The sequence below is a fragment of the Eulemur rufifrons genome, chromosome 12 (genome assembly GCF_041146395.1).
Source record: "Eulemur rufifrons isolate Redbay chromosome 12, OSU_ERuf_1, whole genome shotgun sequence".
Classification (NCBI taxonomy): domain Eukaryota; kingdom Metazoa; phylum Chordata; class Mammalia; order Primates; family Lemuridae; genus Eulemur; species Eulemur rufifrons.
Genome location: NC_090994.1, coordinates 26,482,289 through 26,506,640, shown reverse-complemented (window position 1 = coordinate 26,506,640; position 24,352 = coordinate 26,482,289). Strand labels below are relative to the sequence as shown.

The 24,352-nt window shown below is 48.0% G+C and overlaps 1 protein-coding gene across 4 annotated transcripts; it reads right to left on the bottom strand.

Moving 5' to 3' along the window:
- On the bottom strand, positions 1–24,052 carry POMK (protein O-mannose kinase). 4 transcript variants are annotated; one of them, XM_069485318.1, is made up of 5 exons: positions 23,991–24,052; positions 21,281–21,367; positions 15,330–15,632; positions 3,962–4,015; positions 1–1,923 (listed from the first exon to the last, which is right to left on the bottom strand). In XM_069485318.1, exons 2-5 carry the CDS (start codon positions 21,344–21,346, stop codon positions 1,153–1,155), a joined length of 1,194 nt encoding a protein of 397 aa, XP_069341419.1. In that variant the 5' UTR covers positions 21,347–21,367; positions 23,991–24,052; the 3' UTR covers positions 1–1,152. The 4 variants fall into 4 exon arrangements, with proteins under 4 accessions (XP_069341419.1, XP_069341421.1, XP_069341422.1 ...); XM_069485320.1 differs by having other exon boundaries at positions 23,977–24,010; XM_069485321.1 differs by lacking the exon at positions 23,991–24,052 and adding an exon at positions 22,131–22,214.
- Between the last annotated feature and the right edge of the window lie 300 nt (positions 24,053–24,352).

Here is a 24,352-nt window from a genome sequence, read left to right as displayed (position 1 = left end):
TTGAGATATAATTCATACCATTAAATTTTCCCTTTTTTATAATTCAGTGGTACTTAGTATATTCAGAGTTGTGCAACCATCACCACTACATAATTTCAGGACCTTTGCATCACCCCAAAGCAAACCCTGTATCCATTAGCAGTCAATTCCCATCCTTCAACCCCAACCCCTGCCAGACGCCGGCAAACACTGATCTTTTTCTACGCACTTTCCTATTCTGGACACTTCAGATAAATGCAGTAGTATAACCTGTAGTCTTTTATGTCTGGCTTCTTTAACATACGTTTTCAAGGTTCATCCACATTGTAACATGTGTCAGAACTTCATTCCTTCTATGGGTGGATAATATTCCTTTGTATGGCTACACCACATTTTGTTTATCCATTCATCGGCTAGTGAACTTGGATTATTTTTACCTTTTGTCTAATATGAATAATGCTACTGTGAACATTCATGTATAATGTGGACATTTTTTGTGTGTGGACATATGTTTTCACTTCTCTTGGGTATATACTTGGGAGTAAAATTGCTGGGTCATATGGTAACTCTTATTTTTAACTTTTTGAGGAACTGCCAGACTGTTTTCCAAAGTGGCTGTACCACTGTTCATTCCGACCAGCAATGTTTGAGGGTTTCAATTTTTCTATAATCCTCACCACACTTATTGTACATCCATTTGATTAGAACAACACATTTTAAAAATTACAGGAAAGATGTTCCTTGAAGAACTACTCTATGTTTCTTTCATGTACTACCATTTAAAACTCTTCTCTATATGTGTTTCTTGCAAACTTCTAAATCCAGCTATTAGTGCAGGGGAAGCCTTTTTGTGGCTACATTTTTGTTACTTCCCTTGAATACTGACCAGATTCACTGCTTCTCCACATCTTCACCAGGAAGCAACTGGCATTGGAAAGGCGAAGCCAGATTTAAACCAGGCCTGGTTTGTTCTTGCTTAGCAACTTCCACCAGGCGGCCAGGATAAGCAGAACACACTCAAATGTATACATGGATGTAGAAAAAGAACCACATGGCTAAACGGCAAAAAACAACGAAACATGAGACTCAGGCAAAACCCTCCACCGTCAGAGTAGAACGGCTGTAACTTCCATTTAGTCCTTAAATCCCATCCTTCAATGACTGGACTGGCTTTTATAGCATTTCTCTCGTCTGAGACATCACGGTATCTCTGAGTGAATTCAAAACCTTCTGGTAGGTGTCCAAAACGTCCTGGGCAGTGGGTCTTTCTGCAGGAGTGTGGCTCTTACACGCCTTATGAATATCAAACAAATGGAATCGAACCATATCGCTCCCTTCAACGTGTCCCAGAAGGAAACCAGAAACGTCTGGGATCTTCCAGATGTCGATCTTCTCGTCATACGAAGGCATGAGGTCGTCATGGAAAGGCACATCCTCTCCAAAGGGCCACAGTTGCTCCGGAGCCACAAAATCCCCATGCAGCTCCCTGTGGCCGCACTTCACCAGCGGCCCCGCGCTGTGGTCCACCAGGGGCAAGGCGTCCAGGTCATTTGCCACGATGCTGAAATCACTGGTCAGCAGGTACTGGGACAGCGTCTTGGGCAGGTCGTTGGAGTCGCACATGACCAGCGTGCCCAGGGGGCTGTGGTGCAGGTAGCGGATGATGCTGACGTAGTTCACGGCCAGCCGCAGGCGGTGCTCCCACGTGTTCACGTGCTGGTACTTGGAAAGGTTTAGTGTTTCCTCCAAGTTGCTCAAGGAGCCCAAGGGGTGATACTCGGTAAGAATGGTGTTGTCATCTTCACAATAGCCAAGCAGTGTGACAACACGTTTGCTCTGTAGGGATTTCAGCATCTGCAGGCCATGGAGGAAGTCGTCCTTCATCTCCAGACGGGTGAGCCGTGAGAGAGCAACTTTGTGTTTCTTCCACTCAGACAGAAAGACCTGAAACAGAGCCACAGAGAACATCAAGCCTGGACTTTCACCTCAAGTTAGTGCGCTGAGAAACAACAAGCATCTCTGCAGTGGCAGATGTGCAGCAGATACAGAGATTGGCGAGACACAGCCCGAGTCCGAGAGCTGCTCTGAGTTGGCCGTAGGACGGGCGTGAGCGACAGCACCCGGCGAGGCAGGCGCCGCGTCGCCAGCGCAGGGAACGGCAGCAGGGACCGCCCCTGGTCAGGATGCTGGAGGCTCCTCGGAGCTGGTCCTGTGGGGTGACGGGGTGTGCGGGGTCAGGACGGGGCCCGCACGTGCGGGCACAGCGGGGCACACACGCCGCCAGCTCCGGCGCCTGCGGGGACAAGCAGGCGAGCGGAGACTCCGAAAAGCCGCCTTGAGGGAGTCCACCCTGCCCATCACGTGTGACAATATTACTCATTAATTTTAAAAGTCATAAATAGGACTATTTCCATGTAAGAAAAACATTTTGATGCATTCTGTGGTTTTGTGTCACTTCGCTGTGACAGCAGGACTGAGATGCTGCACAAACACCGGCCCTTTCCATACAGCCCACAGCTAACAGAAGAGCACTTGCACATGTCGCCTTGAGTTTCCTTTTTCATTAGCTAGAAAAGGCTGCAGGAAGCATTATAATTAAAGAAAAAAACTCTGATCTTTTGTTTAAACCCCAAGAGAGAAGGCAGAAGATTACACAGCGAGAACAGGCTCAGAGGTCGGGAGAACCCGCCCGGCAGGTTCTGCAGCCAGTGAGCTGTCCTGAAGATAAAGGTTAAAGTTTACGGTTTTCAAAAGCAATTTCTCCAGCCTGAGCAAGAGTGAGACCCCGTCTCTACTAAAAATAGAAAGAAATTATATGGACAACTAAAATATATATATACAAAAAATTAGCCGGGCATGGTGGCGCATGCCTGTAGTCCCAGCTACTCGGGAGGCTGAGACAGGAGGATCGCTTAAGCCCAGGAGTTTGAGGTTGCTGTGAGCTAGGCTGACGCCACGGCACTCACTCTAGCCCGGGCAACAGAGTGAGACTCTGTCTCAAAAAAAAAAAAAAAAAAGCAATTTCTGGCATTATTATCAAGAGACTTTAACATCTAAACCTAAAATATAAGGCAACAATCTGAAATAGATAAAAATCTCTAGGGATAAAAATCTGGCATTATTTATAAAACATAAACCGGAACCTATCAAAAGACTAGAAATAGTTAAGGAAGTTTTGGTAAGATCACTCAATAATATATTATGTGGTCACCAAAATGTATATATTTATAGAGTTATAACACATAAAAGTAATGTTACAAATGAAAGGCATATGAGACTATTCGTATAATATTGTTCCAAATGCATAAAGCAAGACAAAATTAAATTACGGTACATAGAAATCACTGATAGGAATAGGAAATACACTAATGTTTTAGTTTCCTTTATGTGGTGAGATTCTGGGTGATTTTCTTTTTCCTTCATATCTTTTGGTATTTTCCAACTTTTCCAAAATGAACACATGTTGTTCTTTTACAATGTAAAACATTTTTTTTGAAAACTCAAAAATATCATATAAAATGGAGATGGACCAGAGGACTTTGAAGATTTCTTCTGGATCTAAGAAGGGAGGTTCATTATGGAAAAACCAAGATAACTACAGTTGACTTGTAACATTCAAAAGAGAAATCTTTCAAGACCTTTTCTAGCTCTCAAATTTGAGAAATTTCACTACAGATCATAAACTCTATTAAAAAGCTATTTTTTGCTCTGAATGTCACATTCACTAAAAATTTCATAAATTTTAGCCAAGTGTGGTGGACCACACCTGTACTCAGGAGTCTGAGGCAAGAGGAGCCCTTGAGCCCAGGAGTTCAAGACCAGCCTGATCAACACAGCAAAACCTTGTCTCAAGGAGGAAAAAAAAAAAAAAAAAACTTTATAAATTTTTCATATTGAACACTCTTTCTCTACTGAATGTGATATTTGACTCTAATACAAAAAAATCTCACTTTGTCAAGATCCATCACTTCCTTAGACCTACCTCTGCGTGGTCATCGCCAGCACCAGCACACGGTTTTCTAGGCCCGGTTTTCACCTAAAAGCAATGTTTGCTTTAGAGAAGCTGCTACTATATATTTAACGATAAATGGTGGGAGAGGCTCAGCCACAGGCCTCATAATTTCCTCCTAAAACCTCACTTAGGTCAAATTCATTTTTGTGCCTCAGGTAAATAAAAGATTATTAAATATTATTTACGAAATATTATCAGTCTTTAGGATCACTCGCAAATATCTGAAATCTCCAATGTTAAAAAGTTGCAAGTCATGGATTAAGAATCATTTCCCAGCAACCTCTAATTTAGATGCTTTTTATAACTTTCTAAAACACTCTTATTTGGAGAGAACAATTAATATACTTTGTTTTATTATCAAATTAATCATGAATACTCTTCTTGGTAAAAACTCACATATAGAGGATATAGAGAGTATCTCCTTCTGCCCAACTTTACGTCTCAATCCAAAGGAAACCTGTTAACTGTTTGGTTCTTTTCCTCCCCAAAGTTAAAGTTTTTCTATATTCTAATGTATTAATGTACTTATAAAATAGCATTTGAGTTTGCTATTCCATAAATGGAATTATAACATACATATATTGCAACTTGCTTTTTTCATTTAACTGACACCTTAGAAATCTTTCCCCTATATACATGTAGATCCAGGTCATTCTTTTCAAAGCTGCATAATAGTAATAGTGTGAATATACTACCTATGCTAGTGTATTTTCAGTAAGGTTTTACAGATGATCGTTTTTTGGTTTAAAACTAAAGTATAACAATAAAAATTCATAAAACTTGGAATGGATACTGTCAAATTGGACTAGATTCTTTCTCTTAGATTACTACTGTAGCTATAATTTTGTTCAGACCTTTAGTAAGATCTTATTTGATTTATTTTTAAAGACTTGATGAGTATTTAAATTATTTCCCATTTTTTTCCTAATGACAATGCTACATTGAAGAGCCTTATTATTTACATCTCTGTGCCTATCTACAAGTATTTTCTAAGCTAGGTAAGTAGATGGATACCAAAGAAGAATATATACTACCATCAGTGTCCCTGAAAGTCTGGGCCAACACGCACTGTCACCAACAGTGAGTGAGAGCAACTTGTGTACTACACCCTCTGTCACACTAGATGCTATCAATCTTTCTAATCTGTGCCAAACTAATGAATGAAAAATACCTTACTGTTCCGTTTTGTATTTCCCTGATTACTACAGAGGCTGAGCATTTTTCATCTTTATTGGCATTTCTGTTTCCACTGTCCTTTATCCAATTTTCTATAAGGTTGTTTGTCTTATGCTTATTAATTACTAGGAGCTCTTTGTATACAGTTGACCCTTGAACAACACAGATTTGAACTGCGTGGGTCCACTTTCATGCAGATTTTCTTTTTTTTTTTTTTTTTTTTTTGAGACAGAGTCTCACTCTGTTGCCCAGGCTAGAGTGAGTGCCGTGGCATCAGCCTAGCTCACAGCAACCTCAAACTCCTGAGCTCAAGCGATCCTCCTGTCTCAGCCTCCCGGGTAGCTGGGACTACAGGCATGCACCACCATGCCCGGCTAATTTTTTCTATATATATTTTTAGCTGTCCATATAATTTCTTTCTATTTTTAGTAGAGATGGGGTCTCGCTCTTGCTCAGGCTGGTCTCAAACTCCTGAGCTCAAATGATCCACCCACCTCGGCCTCCCAGAGTGCTAGGATTACAGGCGTGAGCCACAGCGCCCGGCCTCATGCAGATTTTCTTCTGCCTCTGCCACCCACGAGACAGCAAGACCAACCCCTCCTCTTCCTCCTCAGCCCACTCAACGTGAAGACGACGACAATGAAGACCTTTATGATGATCCACTTCCACTTAATGAACAGTACGTAGGTTTTCTCTTCCTTATCGTTTTCTTTTTTTTCTTTTTGAGACAGTCTCACTCTGTTGCCCGGGCTAGAGTGCCGTGGCGTCAGCCTAGCTCACAGCAACCTCAAACTCCTGGGCTCAAGCGATCCTCCTGCCTCAGCCTCCCAAGTAGCTGGGACTACAGGCATGTGCCACCATGCCCAGCTAATTTTTCTATATATATTTTTAGATGTTCATATAATTTCTTTCTATTTTTAGTAGAGACGGGGTCTCACTCTTGCTCAGGCCGGTCTCGAACTCCTGAGCTCAAATGATCTGCCCGCCTCGGCTCCCAGAGTGCTAGGATTACAGGCATGAGCCACCACGCCGGGCCTTATCATTTTCTTAATAACATTTTCTCTTCTGTAGCCTACTTTACTGTAAGAATACAGTGTATAATACATATACAAAATATGTGTTAATCAACTTTATGTTATCAGTAAGGCTTTTGGTCAACAGTAGGCTGTCAGTATTAATAGTTACATTTTGGGGGAGTCAAAAGTTAAACTCAAAACTTCGGCCACATGGAGGGGGTCGGTACCTCTAACCCCCACATTGTTCAAGGGTCAACTTTGTTGCCCATGTGATCCTTTATTATAAATGTAAAAGACAAGATATACTAAGTAATTAACTTCGTTTATGTGGTCTTTTGTAATACAAAGAACTTAACAGCTATGTAGTCAAATGTCTTCATTTAACAAGCATTTATGTCAATAAAAAACTGACATAAATCCCTGTCCCCATGAAATTTGCATTCTAGTGCAAGAGGCAGACGATAAATAAATAGGAACTGTGTAAAGTATATTAGAAGGTAAATGTGCTTGAGAGAAAAAACAGGGAATGGTTTGTAACCTTTAAACAGGATTGTGGGAGGTCTGAGTAGAGTGATCTCTGAGCAAGCCCTGAAGGAGGTAAGAGAATGAGCCATTTGACATTTGGGGGACTACATACATCTCGGGCAGAAAACAGCATGAGCCAAAGGCCCTGGGGCAGGAGGATGTCCTCAGGCTGGCAGGGCTGCAAGGCCCAGCCCACCGGAAGGCCCCCCCCCCAGCAGGACAGAGGCTGGGGGGAAGGGCCGTCTTGTAGGGCCTTGACGTTGAAAGGACTCTGGCTTGTACTCAGGAGACGGAGAGCCACTGAAGGATTCTGAGCAGAGGAGAGACACTGTTAGACTCCGGCTGCTGTGCTGACAACAGACTCAGGCGGGCAGGACTGGCGGCAGAGAGACCGTCTGGAGGCTGGTCAAAGAATCTAGGCGCAGGGCCATGGTGGCGTGGGGAGGGGGTGGGTGCTGGTACAAGTCTGAGGAGTGGTCCAGTTCCAGTGTCTGTTCTGAATGTAGAAACACAGATGTGAGGGAGAGAAGTCAGGACACCCCCCAGGCTGGCGGCCTGAGCAACCGGACTGACCAAGCTGCCGCTGCCGAGGTGGGAGGTGAAGGGAGAGTGGGCCCTGAGGGGCCAATCTGGGACGGAGCAAGTCTGAGGAGGCTTTCAGACATCCCAGTGGACAAGGAGGGTAGGCAACTGGAATAGAAAAGTCCAGAGAGTTCAGGAAAAAGGTCTCTGCACAAATAAAGCCGGAAGGCTGCATGAGGCCAGCCAGGGAGCAAGCACAGAAGGTCCAAGGTTACAGGGATGAGGAGGCAGACCCCACCAGGGAGGCCAAGGAGTGGACATCATTATTACATACTTTAAATATACAACTCATGTTACATCTTTTCAGATGTTAGGCCTTAAGGGCCAGGTGAGGTGGCTCAGCCTATAATCCCAGCACTTTGGGAGGCTAAGGCAGGAGGATCAGTTGAGGCAAGGAGTTTTAGACCAGCCTGGGCAACAGTGAGACCCACATCTCTACAAAAAAATAGCAAATTAACCAGGCACGGTGGCACACACCTCTAGTCCCAGAGACTTGGGAGGCTGAGGCAGGAGGATCGCTTGAGCCCAGGAGTTTGAGGCTGCAGTGAGTGAGCTGTCATGACACCACTGCACTCTAGCCAGGGCAACAGAGCGAGACCCTGTCTCAAAAAAAAAAAAAAAAAAAGAGGAAAGAAAGAAAGGAAGAAAAGAAAAGGGAGGAAGGAAAAGAAAAAAAAGCCTTAAGCAATAAAAACAGATCATGTAAATTCTTTCTAAAGGTTACATAAAATTAGAGTCACAAAATAATGTAAGAGAATAATGTAAGAGAATGACAGTAACCAACCCATATTTCATGCATTTCTTATGTATACACAGCAGGTCCTTGAATAACATCATTTTGTTATAAGGATGAGAAAATAATCAATTCCTGGTTTTACCATAATCTTTCTTCTTCTCACTAGTACTGTTGCCCAAATCTGTCTTTCAGAAACAGGGCAGCCCCTCCTGGAGACATGGGTGTTACTGCCCTCCAGATGACTGAGAGAACATATCTCTGGTTCTTTTAATGTAATCTTGGGCTTAAAAATCTAAAGGGGATGAATCTAAAACGGACGATATCCAGGGAATAAGACTGGGGATGGAGTGAGCAGGAGGCAGGAGAAGGGAATTTCACTTCGTACTTTACCTCCTACTGAAGATCTGAATTGGAGGTACTGCTTTCATAATCTAGAAAAAGGAATAAAGAAAAAGCAATGGGTAGATCTGCCTCTCACAAACCAACTGACGCAGTTTGGGGACAAAGCTACATAGTGCCCTAGGAAAAGGACACAGCGCCCCTGGAAATTCCAAACCCAAACTCAAAATTCACAGTCTGAAATTTTGGGAGACGGTAGTGTGTTTGCATATTGAGAAAACCATCAAAGCTAAACCAAGATTTTATATATCATGAGGATTCAATTAATGAGGCTTTGTGTTTAGGCCCCTAAAATGTCTGCTGCATACAGCCAGGCGCTGGGCTAACGTTCCGAGGACACACCTTCTCTGTTCTCGGGGAACTCACACATTGAAAACAAAGACAGACAAAAAACTAGATCCTGGGAGCTGGGAGAGAGGCTGAGGGGTGGCATTTAGACAGGCATTTCCCATCAGGGAAAGCCTCTTAGAAGAGTGACATCAAGCTGAGACCGGAGAGATGAGGACTGGCCACATGAAGAGGAGGAGACCTTCAGGCAGAGAAAGGCACCTAGGAAGGGCCTGCGGAGAGAGAGGGCTCGGCTTGATCAAAGCGCAGAGCAGACAGACAGGGGGATGACGGGGGACCACAGGGTCAGGGGTGAGGGCCTAGGCTGAGTCCCGGTGGGGGCAGGCAGGGCCCACATCAGGAGGGGTGGCAGCCCGTGGTAATAAGAGGCTTGGATTTTTCCCTTTGAGGGCCAGGGGGAGCCACCAGGGGTCTGAGGAAGGTGGTGCGATCCGACTTGTGCTGAGAAGGCGAGCGGGGAGTGGGAGCAGGAGGCCTGCTGGAGGGCGAGCGAGGACGGCGTCTCCCTAAGATGGGCCGCTGCACACAGGTCAGCAAACACACTCGGGGCATATTCTGAAAACAGAACTGACGGAACCTGCCCCTGGTTAGCTGAAGGGGCAAAGAGAGGATCAGGATGACTCCCAGGTTTCTGGCCCGAGCCACGGGGTGGGGTGCTGCCATTTACTGCGACAGAGAAAGCCAGGGAGGAACAGGTTTCAGAGGGGACTTATCAAGAGCTCCACGCTGGACGTCCCAAGATGCTCAAGAGACCACCAGGCAGACATGTCACATAAACAGCTGGACACACAAATGTGTGGCTCAGGGGAGAGGTACAGGCTAGAGATCAAAATTTGGGAGTCACTGACATATAAAATGTATTTAAAGCGATGGAACTAGATTAAACCACCTACCCCCAATCCCTGGTAGTGACGACCACAACTGTCTCCGGAGAAGCAAAATTGTTTCTGGTTAAGAACCACTGATTTAGGCCGGGCACGGTGGCTCACACCTGTAATCCTGCCACTCTGGGGAGCCAAGGTGGGAGGATCGCTTGAGCTCAGGAGTTCGAGACCAGACTGAGCAAGAGAGAGACCCCGTCTCTACTAAAAACCGTAAAAGTTAGCTGGGTGTGGTGGCGCATGCCTGTCGTCCCAGCTACCTGGGAGGCCAAGGCGGGAGGATCACCTGAGCCCAGGAGCGTGAGGTTGCTGTGAGCTAGGCTAACGCCACGGCACTCCAGCCTGAGCAGCAGAGTGAGACTCTGTCTCAATTAAAAACAACAACAACAAAAAAAACAAAACCCCATTGATTTATAGGTGAGACAGGGAACAGAAGCCAACGAAGGAGAGTCACCAAGAACGGCCATCGAAGGAGCAGGAAAACAAACACAAAAAGCGCGTGGCGTGATGGAAAGCAGGACTGCCCGGAGCGGAGCCACTGGACCAAGGGCTCCCAGGAGGCCTGGGGAGGCGGAGGATGGAGAAACATCCAGCCTGGAGCTGGCGGGTGGTCCTGAGAGGGGTCGCACTGCAGGGGTGTCTGGAAGCCAGGCTGGAACAGGAGGAGGGCAGGACCGGGAGGCGGGAGGCAGGCAGGCAGCTCTGCCCACAGGAAGCAGAGGAAAGGCTCCAGCTACAGAGGACAGGGAGCCAAGGGATACGACTTTCTTTCTCGGGGAGTGTAAGCTGGCAGTGCCAGTAGGAGTGATGCTCAGAGAGGGAAAGGCTGATGATGCGAGAGACGGAATAACCTCCATGGGTCGTGGCCCATCCGTCCCAGAGAACATGAACAAAACCTACTGAGGGAGAGAGCAGGGCCGCGGGCCGTGCTGAGTGCACAGCTGAGTCTGCGGCCACGGCGTTTCAGGTGTGTGGCTGTGGGATTCTCTTGCTCCAGGGCAGCTGCGCAAGTGCAGAGGTACAGCTGGGTCCTGCCAAGTTTGGGCTGCTGCAGCCCCGCCTGATGGAGACAGAGATGCGAGGGGGCTGTTCCAAGTGTTTGCAAAAGAGTGGCGAGAGCAGAAGCCGTGGAGTCACTGCTGGGTGAGCCGGGAGTGGAGCCCGGCGGGGTCCATACGCTGAGGTCTCGGTGACACTGAGGACTTGCTGGAGCCGGAGAGCAAGGAGAGGAGGTGGGATCAGACGGGACACCAGAACTCTGGCTGGAGAAATGCCTGCTGGAAGACCTTGCCTTCCGCCTGCAGAGCCAGAGCGAGGGGGGAGGCCAAACGGAGGGCGGCTTCCAACCAAGTGACCGTGCTCAGGACAAGCCTGTGCCAGAACCCGCACGGGCACGGGCTTCCACGGGGACTGAGACGGACAACGCTCCTGACCAACCCACACCAAACACTCGCGCACTCACACTGCTTCGCCCAAGGGCAAGTTCCAGCCAAAGGGAAAAATCAAACAAAAATCAATGTAACGTGACAGCATTTTAGTCACATTTGACTTTAATAAAGAAAACTCCATTACTCTGATTTATTACCCACATTATTAAATTACGTATTTGGATGGGCATGATTTGTAGAGATTCCTTAAGATTAAATCTATCCTCAAACAACAATGGTTTTAAAAACATACCCTTCAGGGTGAGAAGCAAATCCAGAAGGTTCCGAGCAGCTGCCGCAGCACTGGCACAAGCGAGCAGCCCCCCAAGGCCTCCCCTTCGAAGGAGACAGAAATGAACTGGCTGTATGTCCTCTTCGCTACCTACGTCCCTTCCTTGGTGATTGTTTTCACAATCCAAATACTTTCAATGCCACGTAAATGACAAGTCCCACACCTGTATCCCCTTCCAGACCCCACCCCGAATGCGGGACACGTGCGTGGAGGAAATGCTCGGGCCTGCAGCTGGGCAGGCGAGGAGGCGAACACGTTCACCTCGGACGCAGACTCTCCTCTTTTCCACCTTCCCCGTCTCAGGGAACAACAACTCTATTCTTCCTGTTGCCCAGGACAAGAACCTTGTAGTCACCCTCTCTTTCCCTTACACCCCACATCCAGTCCATTAGGAAATCTAACTGGCAATCCCTTTAAAATATACCCAAAATCCGCTGGTTTCTCACTGCCTTTGCTGCTAACACCTCATCAAGCCATGACCATCTCTCAGCTGGGACGGCATGGCCAACCTTCCACCCTTCCACCCTTCCCCTACTCTCCAGACGGCAGCCAAGATAAGCCCATTAAAAAGTGCATTCCACTACCATTAATAAAATTGTTCCAATGCTTCCAACATGACCCTTTTCTGACCTCTTGTCATGATCTCGTTTTCTCCTCCTGACGGCTAGTCACACTCCCTGCCTTCCTGGTCCTCGATCAGGCATCTCCCATCTGGGGCCTGCTCATGCTCCTCTTTGGTACTGGAACACTTTTTCCCCAAATACCCACACTAGCCTCCTGATCTCACATCATCCCGGCCAGAGTCCTCCCCATCCACCCACAGGAACGAGCCTGTCACTCACTTTCCTGGCCCTGCTTTGTCTTCACAGCACATGGCACTAATACGATGTTACATATTTGTTTCTTGTTTTCTTTCGTGTCTCATTCCCAGACTAAAAAGCAAACTTCACCAAGTCAGACGGAGTCTTTGATTTGTTAACTGTTGCACCCACCGCACCTACGATGAACAAATGAATTGTTAAAAGAAACAGTTACCTTGTTTTATGGTTTTACTTTATATGAATTCCGTTCCCTTCTCCCTGTCTAACTGGCTCCTTCCTTTGAGATCTCTCCTTCCCGCAGTCATAGAGAAAGCAGCCGTGGTGCCCTAAACTCCCAAAGCAGAAGCCAGCAGAGTACCAGGCCGCAGTCCCACGGGTGCACTTCCCGTTCTCGCCCTGCCTTTGGTCGACTTTCAGTACATCCTCACAAAGAAAATGCCTTTGTTCAACAATCTGTAACTGGCTTCTAGAGTCACTGACCCTTTGTTAGTCAGTAGGCCTCAGTTACCATAGAAACAATGACCACATAAAATATAGCACACCCTGGTTGCTGAGACAGGGCTCTTGGAGCTTTTATTTGAGAACTGTATTCACCCCTTTGGTGTCAATAAAATCATTTTTGAAAATCAATAGAAAAAGAAGTCATCACAACTGACACCACTGAAATACATTCTTCACAGAAATACAAAAAACAATCCTAAAATTCACATGGAACCACAAAAGACCTGAGTAGCCAAAGCAATCTTCAGCAAAAAGAACAAAGCTGGAGGTATCACACTACCAGACTTCAAAATATACTACAAGCTATAGTAATCAAAACAGCATGTTATTGGTATAAAAGGAGACACACAGGCTAATGGAATAGAATAGAGAACCCAGAAATTAATCCATGCATCTAGAGCCAACTGCTTTTTGACGATGGCTCCAAGAACATTTAGTGGGGAAAAGACATTCTGTTTAATAAACGGTGCTGAGAAAACTGGATATCCATACGCAGAAGAATGAAACTAGACCCCATCTCTCATCTGGTACAAAAATCAACTCAAAATGGATTAAAGACCTAAGCGTAGGACCCAAAAGTATAAAACTACTAGAAGAAAATATAAGAAAAACACTTCAGGACATTGGTGTGGGAAAAGATTTTATAAGAAAGACCTCAAAAGCACAGGCAGCTGAAGCAGAAATAAACAAATGGGATTATATCAAACCAAAAAGCTTCTGCCCAGCAAAGAAAACAATAATACAGTGAAGAGACAACCTGCAGAATGGGAGAAAATATTTGCAAACTGTTCATCTGACAGGATATTAATATTCAGAACATACAAGAAACTCAACTATCTCAAAAGCAAAACACAATCTGATTAAAAAATGGGCAAATGATCTGAACAGACATTTCTCAAAAAACAACAAACAAATGGCCAATAAATATGTGAAAAAATGCTCACCATTACTAACCATTAGGAAAATGCAAATCAAAACCACAAAGAGCTCCCACCTATAATCCTAGCACTTTGGGAGGCCAAGGCAGGAGGATCACGTGAAGCCAGGAGTTCAAGACAAGCCTGGGCATACAGCAAGAACCCGTCTCTACAAAAAAATTTAAAAATTAGTCGGGTGTTGTGGCACATCTCTGTAGTCCCAGCTACTCCAGAGGCTGAGATAGGGAGGATCCCTTGAACCCGGGAGTTTGAGGTTGCATTGAGCTATGACTGTACCACTGCACTCCAGCCTGGGTGACAGAGTGAGATGCTGTCTCAAACAAAACAAACAAACAAAAAACCACAAGGAGATATCATCTCACCCTAGTTAGAATAACCATTTTCAAAAAGACAAGAAATAATAAATACTGGCAAGGATGCAGAGAAAAGGGAACTTCTATGCATTGCTGGTGGGAATGTAAATTAGTACAGGCATTATGGAAAACAGTATGGAGATTCCTCAAAAAACGAAAAATAGATCTACCATATGATCCAGCAATCCCACTACTGGGCATTTATCCAAAAGAAAGGAAATCAGTATACTGAAAAGAGATCTGTTCTTTTCATGTTTACTGCAGCACTATTCACAAAGCCCAGGTAGGGAATCACCTCAATTATCCAGGAACAGATGAACGGATAAAGAAATGTGGTGTATACACACAATGGAATACACTATTCGGTGATAAAAAATAACGACATCCTGTCATTCACAGCCACACGGAACTGGAGGACATAATGGGAAGTGAAGTAAGCGAAGAACAGAAAGTTAAACACCACATATTCTCACTCATATGCAGAAGCTAAAAAAAGTTCATCTCACAGAAATAAAAAATAGAACAGAGGATACTAGAGGCTGGGAAGGATGGGGGGAAGGGGGGATAGGGAGAGATTTGTCAAAGGATACAAAATTACAGCTAGATAGGAAGAACAAGTATTGTTTTACAGCACTGTAAGATGACTATAGTTAACAATAATATATTAGATAGTTACGAACAGCTAAGAGGAGGATATTGGATGTTCCCAACACCAAGAAATGATAAATGTTCGAGATGATGGATATGCTAACTACCCTCATCTGATCACCAAACATTGTATGTACCAAAACATCACTAAGTACCCCATAAATACGTACAATTATGTGTCAATTAAAAATACACTTTTAAAATATCAGTATAACATCATTATAGAGTTTACAAAACAAGAATTGTCCATAAGGCCCCATAACCCTAGCACAGTTCCTATCATTTTTGTATTTTCTACATAAATATGTAATTTTGCAGTTGAAGATAGTATATTTTACAATTTTGTATCCTTTTTTTCACTTACCATAAGATTTTCTTCATGTTGCTATTGCGGGGGGGGGGGGGGGGTCCTAACTATGCTTAATGGCTCCAGAATAATCCATCAAGTAGTTGGACCATAATTTAACTATTCCCCTAAAATTATTGTTTCAAGTTTTCTATTACTATAGCACTCCTCTATGCATTTGGCTTTTTCCCTTCCTTCGGATCATTTTATTAGCATAAAGACCTAGACGTGAGATTCCCGGGCCCAAGGCTAGACACGCAGAGCCACGGGGGCTCCTAACTCAGGGTGCGGCACTGCCGCCTCCCTCGGGCTGACACTCAGCGGTCAGACGGGAACCCCAACAACTCACCCTCTTCACGGCTCCTTCCCCAACGTGCTTCAGCTGCCTCACTTCTGTTCTCAGCTCCTCGCAGGACAGCCATGGCGAGCAGTTTTTCATCTGTCCTATTTTGAAGTGGCCATAGGGACAGGGCCCGGGGTTCCCCATGGAATGTTGGGGGGAAGGAAAGACCCGACCCAGGCAGAGGTAGAGCAGCGCGTTCATGAGGGCCATGGCCAGCAGCAGCCTGACTGCCGGGGGCAGCTCCCCGGGTGCCCGGCCTGTCCTGCTGTCCTGGGGCTGCTTCTCCATGGTGCTACCCTCTGTGATTTCCTAAAACAGAAAATGAAACAAGCAGGAAGGACGCGGTCAGTTTTTATTTCTATGAAGGTGATCTGATACCTCTTCTACTCAAGGGTCCTGTAAGCTGTGGCCTCACTGTGAAGATTAAAGCCGGGAGTGAACATTATTAGGCTTACACTAAATGTCCAACGTTAGCTGTTTCCATAATCGTTATTTCTTAGTACAAACTCGAACGTGGCTCATCCAGATTAGATTAGGAAGGGAGGCGTCTGTGTCTGACTTTGTCTTTGTCTCACAGTAGTTTGCTCGGAGTACATATCCGTGAATATTCAGTAAAATGAATGCAAAAAGTCCATCAGTCACTCTGGTGGGGCTGGGGCAGAGGGTGGACAAAGGAGAGCAGAAGCAGGCAGGTGGGGGGAGGCAGGGCAGGGGGCTGAGGGCCCTTGAACCCAGCTAAGAAGCTGGCATGTTCCCTGGAAGGCAAACAAAAGCCCCCGAATGTTTCTAAGAAGCAAAGGCTACTTGTTAGCAGTTGTGAAAGGTGGGTTTGGGTGAAAGAGACTGAGGCTGGGAGACCAGTTAGGAGGCCCTGGAGATAAACAGGGATAAGAGCTGACGGACGCACGAGCTGGAGAGGAGACAGCCGATGGCCCAGAGGTGATGCTGGCAGCAAGTAACCGCTGGTAAGGTGTGGGCTGAGTGCTGGACCACGCAAGGCATGGTGGGGGGGTCTGGATGGGGAGTCTGGGGAAGAACCCTGCACAGCAGGTGCCTGGGCAGAGGCCATATCTGAACCAGAATGGAGCACAAATCGGTGCTCTAACAGTGGCTACGGCCAGGCCAGTATGTGCCAGCGGAACACCAGTGCTGGCTGCCCAGGGCCGCTGGTGATGGAACTGGCCCTGTGCTCCTGTGCCAGGCACAGCTGACATGAAGGGTTACCCTCCAGGAGCATCTTCCTCCTCCCAGCTCAGGTCTCCAGCCAGATACCGGGCTCGGTCAGTGTTCTGGCTGTCCCAAGGCGCGGTGTGGACGCACTCTGCCACAAGGTAGCAAACAGGAAGTCTGTTACACGGAAACTGCAGCTCTGCGCACAGACAGACTGCAGCGTCCACCCGGTCCACTTCCTAGGGGCCCACCCAGCACCGACGTGTCCCTCAAGCTCTCCAGCCCCCGGGCGGAGCTGCAGCCTCAGGGAAGCCCTGTGACAGCCAGCCGCGGTCACCGCGTCAGCCCCACGCTGCCTCCCCAGCCTGCTCCCTCTCCGCCGCCGCCACTGCTCAGCCGTTCAGTCACTCAACACGCCCTGAGCAGCCTCCGTGCGCCGGCCCCGCGCCAGGCGCTGGGAATACAAGAGTGAGTTAAACACATGTGGTTCCGATCCTCCTGGGGCTCAGAGGAAAATCTAGTGGGGAGGACAGACAACAAACACGTCAACAAAAAAGTTTATCATCCTGTGATGGAGCGTTCAAGGACGGAGGGTGACTGTAGAAAACCCCTCGGAAGAAGCATCCCAGGAGACCTCTCAGACAATGTGACACGTGCTCTGACACCAGGGGCCTGAGAGGGGCCAGCCATGAAAAACCCAGGAGCAGGCGGCTCGTTCAGCCCTTTTCCACAAGAAAGTAAAATCTACTCGCCATTCATGGGGCTGGGACCAGACACCGGCGAAGCAGCCAGCAGGCCAGCAGGAAGCAGCACTCTTTCCAGAACACGCTGCCGTGTGGTGCCGGCAAAGCCCCTTCTCTGAATGGCGACTGCTTTCTTGCTACTGAGAAACTTTGTTCTCCACAATCAGAGACTACCAGAAATTTTGCCTCTGGGAGTCTTATCAGTAAGAGTAAAACACCCTACTCTTGCCTGGAGGATCGAAGTCACTCCGACACAGAGAAGCAACACTGATTTCCAAACCAGGGCAGGCCTTCAGATAAAGAGCTTCTGGAGATGATACTGCACGTCTATGTTAATATTTTCATCTCCAAGGAAACCGGACCCTGGAGTCCACCTTGCAGTCCAGACTCTCACTTGGTCCCTTTATGTACACACTGCTTGGCTTTGAGGCCACCAAAACATGACTTCACTTAAATTTCGCTTAAAACCACACATCCCCCAAATTCTACCATAACTCTTTCTTTCCCTTTGATTAAAACATCCGAGTTCCAATGGTGTGCAGTCTCGCTCATGGCCATGAGTCAACAAACCAGACAGGCTCGTGTTGTGTGGCCTTAGGCTGGTTGGACCAGGTCACCCTCTCTCTTCTTCCAGCTTTTAATTCTGAGACAGGGTCTCACTCCGTCCCCCAGGCTGGAGTGCAGTGGCATCATCACAGCTCACTGCAGCCTCAAACTCCCGACCTCAAGCAATCCTCCGCCACAGCCTCCCAGAGTGCTAGGATTACAGGCACGAGCCACCAAGCCCGGCTTCGCTTCAAACTTATGTCTCCTCTTCTCCCACCTTCACTCTCAACTGATGATCTTGTTTCCTATTTTATTGAAAAAACAGAAGCAATCGGTGTTTCCAGAGTTCCCATGTTACTCTTCCCTGTTGCTATGGAACTGGCTACGCGCCCAGCTCGGGCCTGAGCACCAGACCCAACACTCCACAGCACTCTCCTCTTCTGAACACCAGGGCACTGTGATTTCCCACCTGCAGCTCTTGCCCAAGTCTTCTCTTTCCTTTTCAGCAAACTGCGCACCTGCACTATCTCCATCTCTGTCCTCTTGTTCTCTCCAACTCACGGCTCCTCCACCCAAACTAACCGGATCAAGGTCAGCACGGCGACCTAAACACAACAGCCGACACACAGTCCCAGACTCACCTGACCTATACACAGTGTCAGTGTGACTGATCACTCCTTCGTCCTCAAAACATTTTCTTTACTTGGTTCCAGGAAACTGCACTCTGGCGGTTCCCTCATCTCTCCAACCCTACATGCTGGGGTACCCAGGGTTCAGACCTCCGGCCCCTTCACTCACTCCCTGGACAATCTCACCCAAACTCCATCTCCCCCTGCTGTTGGCTCCCACGGGTGCAGCTCCAATCCCAGCCTCTCAGAACTCGAGGCTTGCTTCCTTGACATCCTCACCTGGATGTCAGACGGACAACTTAAAACTAGTATTTTTTCCCTCAACAATAAAAAAATCAAATAACTCAATTTAAAAATGGGCAAAGGACTTGAATAGACATTTCTCCAAAGATACACAGAAGGCCAACAGGCACATGAGAAGATGCTCAACTTCATTAATCTCCAAAGCAAGTGCAAATCAAAAGCATAATGAGGCCGGGCACGGTGGCTCATGCCTGTAATCCTAGCACTCTGGGAGGCCGAGGCGGATGGATCGTTTGAGATCAGGAGTTCGAGACCAGCCTGAGCAAAAGCGAGACCCTGTCTCTACCAAAAAATAGAAAGAAATGATATGGACAGCTAAAAATATACATAGAAAAAAAAATTAGCCGGGCATGGTGGCACAGGCCTGTAGTCCCAGCTACTCGGGAGGCTGAGGCAGTAGGATTGCTTGAGCCCAGGAGTTTGAGGTTGCTGTGAGCTAGGCTGATGCCACGGCACTCTAGCCCAGGCAATAGAGCGAGACTCTGTCTCCAAAAAAAAAAAAAAAAAAAAAAGCATAATGAGATACCATTTCACACCCACCAGGATGGCTACAACGAAAAAAAAGGAGATAACAAGTGTTCATGAGGAGGTGGAGAAACTGGATCCGTACAAGTTGCTGGTGGGAATGTAAAATGCAGCCACTATGGCAAATGGCCTGGCAGGCCCTCAAAGGGTTAAACACGGAGCTATCCTATCACCCAGCAACTCCACTGCTCAGCACATACTCAAGAGAATTGAAAACATATGTTTTTGATGAATGTCCATAGAGGCATTATCTGTAACAGCGAAATGGCAGACACAACCCAAGGTCCAACAACTGACGAATGGATAAACAAAAAGAGGCACATCCATTAAAGGTAACATGATTCAGCCAGAAAAAGGAATAAAGCACCAATTCATGCTGCAACATGACGAACCTCAAAAATATCACAGTGAAGCAAGTGAGCAAAAAAGGCCACGTGTTACACAATTGCATTTGTATAAAATACCCAGGTTGCGCAAATTCGCAGAGATGGTAGATCAGCAGCGATCGCTGGGGGGGCAGGGCACGGGGAGGGAGAAAAGGCTGCTGACGGGCCTGGGAGTTCCTTCTGGATGGAAATGTTTTGGAATTGGACAGTGGTGATGACTGCACGACCTTGTGAATATACAAAAATCACTGAACAGTACACTTTAAAATGGCAAATTTTACAGTGTGTGAATTATTCTATCTCAGTTTGAAGGCGATACAGTTCTAGCCCTTCTCCCCGTCTCCTCTTTTCACCGTGCTCGCAATTTCAGCAAACACCTGCCGGCCCTCGCTGCTTCCCAGCCAGCGAGTGGCACGTGCCGGCCGCTGCAGACACGCTGCTTCCTGCCATCAGGGAACTTTAGAAATAACGGACTCCGCAACAATTCGGCGCAGCTCTTCGTACTTGATAAAACGAACACTGCGTGCTCATCCCTGCTGTCATCAGGGTGCGCGGTGGGCTCCCCGCCGGCTCGGCGTCCAGCCGTGCCCTCCAGGCGCAGGGCAGCCCTCGTTTACCTTTCTCACGTAGCTCCCAGGCCACAGCCTCCTCGCTGGCCCACTGCCTCCCGTCAGCTTCGGGAACAGAAACTGAAGCCACGACCACTTTCCCCACTCGGGCCTCGGCCTCTCGGGTTTCTCCCACGGGAACCTGACTCTCACGAGGCACTTCCGGAAATGGACGAAACGATGCCGTCCACCCTCTTCCACAGTATCGAAGGCGCCAGGGTGTGCCTCAGCTTGGACCTTAGGTCAGGGATCAGCAAACTCTTTCCCACCAACGGCAGGTAGTAAATTTTTATGCTTACGGACCAAAAGTCAAAATTGAGTGGCGACCATGTCGCTGTGACTTGTGGTGCAAAGCAATGACAGGCCACCTCCCATCTCTGTCAGCCCCCAGTTACGTTGCCAGCATGTGCGAAAGCAGTCCCAGACAGCATGGAAACCAGTGAGCATGGCTGCGCTGCAATACAGGTTTACTTACGGACGCTGGAATGTGAACTTCGTACAGCTTTCACTCATCACAAAATATTACTCTTTGCTGAATCCTCCCCACCCCCCCACCCCCCCACCGCAACGTTTTGAAAGATAAAGCATTCTTAGCTCTCAGGATATACAAAAACAGGCAGTGGGCCACAGATGGCCAAGCCCTGCCCTGGGGATAACAGTCCTCTAGGTCTGTCGAAGGCCAGTGTAATCTCCACAAACACGGCTTTGGCGGCCATCTAGCCGCTGAGTTTTCAAGCCTGTGCTGCAGCCCAGATCTTTGGCCTGTGCTTCACCCCGCTGGCTCTTCAAGGTCCGCGGTGCCCACAGCTGAACTCAGTGTCTCCCTCCTGTCCCAACGTACCCCTCCTCCAGGGTTCCCTTTGTGATGGGCACACAATCCACTCACCCACTCAAGTCACAAACCAGGTGACTTGATTTCACCCTTCCCTAACCACTAAACCAACCAATCACCACACAGAGTCAACTCTGCCGCCCGCACCTCTCACAGCTGCTCATCTCCCGCTCCCTGCCACCTCCCCGCTGGAGCGAGCCAGGAGCACCCCTCACCTGGACTTCTGCAACAGTTTCCTGCATGATCTCCCTCTTCTTCCTCTCTTCCAGTCCATTCTCCATACAGCAAACAGGATCTTTTTTCTTCCATGAAATATTTCAAACAGAGACAAAAATAAAAAGTAGGATCCTGAACACCTATATAGCTTTGTCAAGTTACATTGCATCACATTTGTTTCAGGCCTTTTATAAAGAAATATTACATATATAGTTGAAGCCCCTTTGGACCCCTCCCAAGTAGTAATCACTGTCCTCAAACTGGTGTACATTGGAGGTTCTCAAACTGTGGTCCCTGGACCTGTAACATCAGCATCATCTGGGAACTTGGGAGAAATGCAAATTCTTAGGTCTTCACCCTAGACCTGCTACTCAATCAGAAACGAAATCTGTTTTAATAAGTCCTCTAGGTCTGTGGTCTCCAACCCCTGGGCCTGTTAGGAACCGGGCCACACAGCAGGCGGTGAGCAGCGGGCGAGCGAGTGAAGCTTTATCTGTATTTACAGCCGCTCCCCGTTGCTCACATCACTGCCTGAGCTCTGCCTCCTGGCACGTCAGCGGGGGCATTAGGTTCTCATAGGAGCTTGAACCCTACTGTAAACTGCGCATGTGAGGGATCTAGGTTGCAGCTCCTTATGAGAATCCAATGCCTATGATCTGCGGTGGAGCTGAGGCGGTGATGCCCCACCCCCGGTCCATGGAAAAATTGTCTTCCGTGAAACTGATCCCTGGTGCCAAAAAGTTTGGGGACCGCTGCTCTAGGTGATCTGGATGCAAGCTAAAGTTTGAGAACTACTGGTGTATGTAATTCTCATACATGCTTTTTATTTTTTAAGAGATGGGGCCTTACGATGTTGCCAGGCTGGACTCAAACTTCTGGGCTCAAGGGGTCTTCTCACTTCAGCCTCCCAACATGCTGGGACCATAGGCCTGAGCCACCAAACCTGACTTCCATACATGCTTTTTATTTTCATAAGTATGTGCCCATAAATAATAACACATAGTATGTTATAAAGCTTTATACAAAGTAGTGATATACTGGTATTGTCCTTTTGCAACCAGTTTTTTTAAAAGCTCAACATTGTTTTTGAGATTTATCTGTGCAGATACATGAAACTCTAGTTCACTATTTTCAATTGTTGGACTATTCCACAATTAGCGAAACAAGTTTTGTACCCATTTCCCCATGCATACGTGGAAGAGTTTCTCTCTAATATACACACGGTGATCTTCCTAAAGCACAGATGTGGTCTTCCCTTGCTTAAAACACTCAACACCCCTACCCTGCCACAGGATCAAGTCCGAACCCTTATGAGGGACCCCGAGATCTAGCCTTCCTCAGTCCTCAAAGGCATCCTCTTGGGGATGGCCAGGCCCTGGTACATGTGTTCCTTCTTCCCCTAGGTGAAACCTAGAGTGAGTGCCAAGACTGTGAACGCAGAGAGGACTGCTGCCTCTCCTGTTGGCCACTGTATCCCCAGAGCCTGGCACGCAGGAGGTGCCCAGTAAGGATGCATGAGCTGCCCGATCACTCAAACTTCTCCCTCTGCACGCTCTCAGCCTCACACGCTGCTCTCTCCTGTGTTCTCACTCCCACTGGATCTGCTCCTCCTCTTGGTGCTCATCCACCACCTCCTTCCGCAGTCTGAGTTCCCAGCCCAACCCCCGTGGTGAATCCTTTCAACTGTCCTTACCCCTGCCTTGCCACTTGGAGTGGATTCAGGGTTTACAGGGCCTGAACCTTACACAACTTGGTGGAAGGGTACTTCTTTAAGAAAATACACAATTATGAATGTAAAATTGTGCAAGGTATTTGTGCAAGTGAAGAGTCCAGAACTGTCATCATAAACCCACACCTGCCTGTCACTCTCCAGCCCCCTGCAACCTGCCCTGTCTGCCTCTCCAACTTCACTCAAAGGCTGCCAACCCCAGGTACAAAATTCTGTAGGACTTTAGAAATTCCTATTTTCTAATCTATTAATATGTTGGGCTCTCATCATTACTCAGCAATTGAGGCATTGTTTAAACACAAAGGATTTCTGACATTGACAAGAAAGGCTCAACAACAGAGAAAAAAATTGGGATTCACTGCTTAAAGTAAAAAAGAAAAGAAAAGCAATGGAACAAAATTATATACAACTAGGAAGAAACAGATTAGTGTCATCCAACACAATTTAGAGCAGAATTCCATTTTGCCAATAAAGCATATGGTACATCAAGATGATTATTTTCAATATTCTCAATGTTTACTTAGCCTTAGGGTTCTACGTAGAGGCAAAGGATGGCAAAGACAAGATTACTAAACAAAAGGCGTAAATTTTTCTTTCTTAAAAAGAGCAGCATATAACTACACTTAGAGCACAGTCCCAGCGACAACAAGCATGCAGAATAAACGCCCAGGAAGACAGAGCCGAGGCCTGTCACAGACAGAGTAGTTGAGTCATTCAAACGTCGGGCTCCGGCACAGGGCAGCACGCTCGCGACCAGAGCCGGCGCGGCCTCCCGGAGAGCGTCCCGGCGAACCGCAGGACAGGGCCCCGGGCTGCCCGGGGCGCGGCCGCCTCCACCCGGGCCTGGGCGAGGCGGCGCGGGGCCGAGCGGGAGACCGAGCTGCCGTCCGCGCCCCGCGCCCGCCGGCACCGCGCCCACCCGCAGCCCCGCGGCCGGTCCCTCCACGCCCCGCGGCCCGCACGCACTCGCCCTCCTGCACCTCCTGCGCCTCCTGCGCCGGCGCGGCCGGAAACCCTCCCCGAGGCCGCCGCCTCCCGCCGCGCATGCGCAGGCCTGACGTCACGCAGAGCGCGCGCTCGGGCGCCGCCGCGTGGCCGCCGGCGGAGGGACCCGGGCTGCGGTGCTCCTCGGCCGGCTGGCGAGGACGGCTGCGCGTGGGCCCGTCGCCGCCTTGGCCGGGCGCCGGGTGCCGTGGAGAGCGGCCGGAAGGCCTGGACGCGGCAAGGCGGCGGCCTCCAAGGCGCCGTCCTCAGACCGGCGGCGGCGGCGTGTCCGCCCCGGCCCTGCCGGTGACCAGGCGCCGCCGGAGGCTGAGCCCCGCGGCTGGAGGCGACGGCGGGC